We start from the raw sequence: 4186 nt of genomic DNA on the forward strand, positions 1-4186 counted from the left end.
CTGATCAGTTTTTTTTGCTAACAAGACGTGAATACCCATTTGTATAAGGTAGCCTTTCAATAAGTATTGGTGCAAGTTGATAGTGGTGTACCCTCTCAGTTTTGTGCCATACGTACCCTATGTCCAGCAGTGTCCCGTACGTGCATTTGCAAACTCTGCCTTGCTCGCCCCAACAGCCCGCCTCCAAGCGGACCACGATGATTCAGAAGTTCAGGAATCCCACGTGACGTCACCGAGGGGTGATGTAATGCTTCTCTAAATAGAACGTATTGTAATCTTTTCTCAGTCCAACGTGGTTCCTTCTGAGAGTCTGTTGCGTATTTTCTACACTTGTTTGGTAAGTTAAAATAATTGCTTTCCACCACAGTAAATTATAAACATGCAATTATGGATTGTTAATTTCGTTTAGTTCAGCTGCATTGTTATTTCTTTTCACTTCAGTTGATGTGACAAGTTGCTCAGAGAATCGCATCAACAGAATGCTGCGGCGCTCTACAGATTTCTTTGAATATTATTTTCTGTTGTCTCGTGCATATTGTATTATGTGCAGAAATGTGTTTAAGTCCGTTATTTACTCGTATAGTGGCAGGCTTGCCATCTCGGTACAATATTTAGAAGTCTCAGGACGCGCGTGGACTGACTGTTGAATGTTGTTGAAGTTGAGCAGAGATGTCAAGTGTTGCTCTCTGCTCGCGAGCTGTCAGAGCCGTAGCTTCTAGCTACCATAGTAATTTACCCCACAAACTGGATGTGTGAGTAGGTTAGCTATGTGTACTATCCAGTGATGTGCCAGTGCAGGGTAGCCTATGGCGCGCAATTACTAAAGATAATATTTGGAGGAATGAATTGGCAATGGTTATCAACAGCAAGTACTGACACAGCCTGGGCTATACGTGTCGACTTATAAAAAAAAATCTAGAGCTTTACAAAGTAATATTTTTAATGATTCTGTAGTTTGCAGTGCTTTGCAACATTGTCCCCCTGTCCCATGGATGGATGCAGCCCACTTCTAGACGTTGTCCTGTGTGTCAAACTGGACTGCGGGACGGGACGCGGACGCAGTTTACAAACGGTCACGTCCTCGACAACGGTAAAAGTAGCTAAAGAGGAGCTGTCATTCCATCCATAATACCAATACATGTTTATGATACTGTGGTAGCCTATAATACTGTTCATTTTGAAGAGTAATCTAACCGAAACATTACGTCATTCTGCAGGCCAGCAGTCGCTATTTGATTAACCGCCGCCGAGCAATTGAAGGTTTCAGAGGAGTTCTGCTGACTGGGCACACTTTACGTTAAGTGCCTGCGGTATAAAAATATGTTTTAATCTTATGATTAGATTGTCATTGAATTTAAATGATGGCGAACCATTCTCCGTTTGTCAGTTTCCAGTTTTTTATTATTATTGTAGCCTATAACGATCAAACATTCTCTCTCTAAATTTACCTGGGTGCCTCTCTTCTGCAATTACTATTCACTATCGATGACGATGATGACAGTGTTAATAACTATTATTATTGAGTTTGTGGTTTAACTAAATATGATTCATGTGCAACATTATAATATCTGCTGAATCCATCTTCATAAATACAATAAAAACTCGTATTAAATAGCCTAAATTAAAAAGAACATGACCCAAATTATTTGAGGCACTTAACTTAAAATAAAAAATAATCGTTATAAGACTAGTAGAAGCGAGGGAAAGAGAGTGTACTGGAATTTAGGCCTACTGAATATAACTGTTCTGACTGATGGAGGTACGACTGGAAAAAAAGTTCATTGTTATTGACAGAATAATTATTTCTTAGCGAATGTCCTTGTGTTTGAAGCCCGATAGTGGGTATATATAAAAAAATACATCTAACACTAAACGGAGAGTAGACTGAAGTATACTTCTTAAAAATGTGTTTATTTCTAATTGAATTATTATATATGAAGATATTCATCAAATCTGTCACCATAGATCAGCTACCATGATCAACACATTGGTATAAAATAATGAACACAGTAACACAGAGTGAAACATTTACTTAATAATCTAAGTGAACTAATTAAGTTAACTAAATGAATGTAGTGAAGTGAATACAACAGGTATACACCACTATATGTGTGCTTTTGACCAGCTGTAAATTCAACCACTTTCCAGTTTTGAGTCTATTTAATTAGGTATAGATTAAGATGTGGTGCTATAATCCTCATGGTTTTACATATTATACTTTGGGTTAGTTAGGGTCCTGTGTCGCTCTGTTGGTAGAGTGTGATCCTTGCAACACCATGGTTGTGGGTTCGATTCCCACAGGGGACAGGTATGGGGGAAAAGTGCATAAATGTATCAAGTTGCTCTGGAAAAGAGCGTCTGCTAAATTACAAAAATGTTTGTATTTTTATGAGATTTTTAGTTGTTTTTGAATAGCCTACTTTTATAAAACTAACTCTTATAACATGATTATAAAGAGGGTGATTCGTACAATTTGCCGTGAGTGACACCGTCCACACAATCACAGTCCCCTCTATAAATAAAGGCTGATCTGACTCCAGGTATTGTGGTAGTGTAGAAAGGCCCTGTGGTTGAGTGTGTATTATGCCGGGCCCCTCCACAGCTCAGCGTTAGTTAACACCTTGTTGTCCTCAATGTGGATGTGAGTGTGTTGACCGATGAAGCCCTGGGGTGGAGGTGTCACTATGCTTGTTGGAAATGTGCACATACACACACACACACACACACACACACACACACACACACACACACACACACACACACACACACACACACACACACACACACACACACACACACACACACACACACACACACACACACACACACACACACACACACACACACACACACACACACACACCGTGCGGGGACTGAGAGGTGGTGATTGACAGTGATTGAGGGTTGCCTCTCAGGGGCCCCTCTGTGCTGTGTGTGTACAGCATACTATAGGGCCTATATGAGGAGTTCACAGCACATACAGCATTGTTTGAGCAAGCCGTGTTCCTCGCCTCAGGGATCGCTGTGATCCCACCATGAACCTGCACTGTTGAAGGCTCCCCCACCCCACGTCGAACACACACACTGAACACACACACACACCGAACATACACACACCGAACACACACACACACGCCGAACACACACACACACCATACTGTTTGAATTGTAATATGTGCCCTACCTGAAGAGTTCGTTCCCTGGTCCCCGTTGAAATCATACTCCGCTCACTAATCCTTCCCCTCTCTCACATCGGGACCCAGTTAATGTAAAGTGTAACCAAATTTCCTCTGCTAAACTAAAACATCTATATCAAATAAAAGCCAAGTGCCCCATTGAAGGGAAAAGGCGTTGTGCTCTGGCGATTTAGAGGCGAGAGCAGCAATTGGGACAACTCACTGGGGCTTACATGGAGCCCTTGTTTCAGTGTTTTATGTGTATTATGGTTTTAATTTCCTTTTCAACGTGTTGAGTTGATGTATTTCTGAAGGAAAAGCCTCAAACCAATCATATTTCATATTCTGGTAATGACTCGGGAATAAAGTATAGGCCTAATGTGTGGAAATGGAATAGAAAATGTTTCTCTTTGAATGTTAGTCTTGGCGTTTTCTGATTGACATTTGGAGAAAATGTTTTGGAACATGAGCCAAATCACATTGTCAAACACTTGATGGACAAGTTTAAGTTGTTGATAATACTGTGAGAAGAGTTCTACTTAGTGAACAAAGCTTGATGAATTGAAAGTATCCAGGTTAGAGAATGGATCCTGCTGTTCAGACCAATCTTTTTTATATTATATCTGGGCTACCAGTATTATACCTACAGTATGTGGAGAGTTTACTACCAGTATTATACCTACAGTATGTGGAGAGTCTACCACCAGTATTATACCTACAGTATGTGGAGAGTCTACTACCAGTATTATACCTACAGTATGTGGAGAGTCTACTACCAGTATTATACCTACAGTATGTGGAGAGTCTACCACCAGTATTATACCTACAGTATGTGGAGAGTATACTACCAGTATTATACCTACAGTATATGGAGAGTCTACCACCAGTATTATACCTACAGTATGTGGAGAATCTACTACCAGTATTATACCTACAGTATGTGGAGAATCTACTACCAGTATTATACCTACAGTATGTGGAGAGTCTACTACCAGTATTATACTTACAGT

General features: G+C 40.3%; 1 protein-coding gene across 3 annotated transcripts in view; it reads left to right on the plus strand.

The window, feature by feature from the left end:
* The first annotated feature begins 228 nt into the window (after positions 1 to 228).
* The window catches only part of creb5b (cAMP responsive element binding protein 5b), a 97175-nt gene continuing 93217 nt past the window's right edge, over positions 229 to 4186 (plus strand). The window contains exon 1 of one of the 3 annotated variants that reach the window (XM_042318481.1): positions 229 to 337. Coding sequence is in view for 2 of the 3 variants with exons in the window: in XM_042318479.1 (XP_042174413.1) it covers positions 989 to 1090 (102 nt within the window). In the remaining variant the exon portion in view is untranslated. Of the gene's footprint in view, positions 338 to 831; positions 1091 to 4186 lie in introns of those variants that run through there. The other 2 variants (XM_042318479.1, XM_042318480.1) reach the window with 2 other exon arrangements.

Source organism: Oncorhynchus tshawytscha, unplaced genomic scaffold (genome assembly GCF_018296145.1).
Source record: "Oncorhynchus tshawytscha isolate Ot180627B unplaced genomic scaffold, Otsh_v2.0 Un_contig_4572_pilon_pilon, whole genome shotgun sequence".
Lineage (NCBI taxonomy): Eukaryota > Metazoa > Chordata > Actinopteri > Salmoniformes > Salmonidae > Oncorhynchus > Oncorhynchus tshawytscha.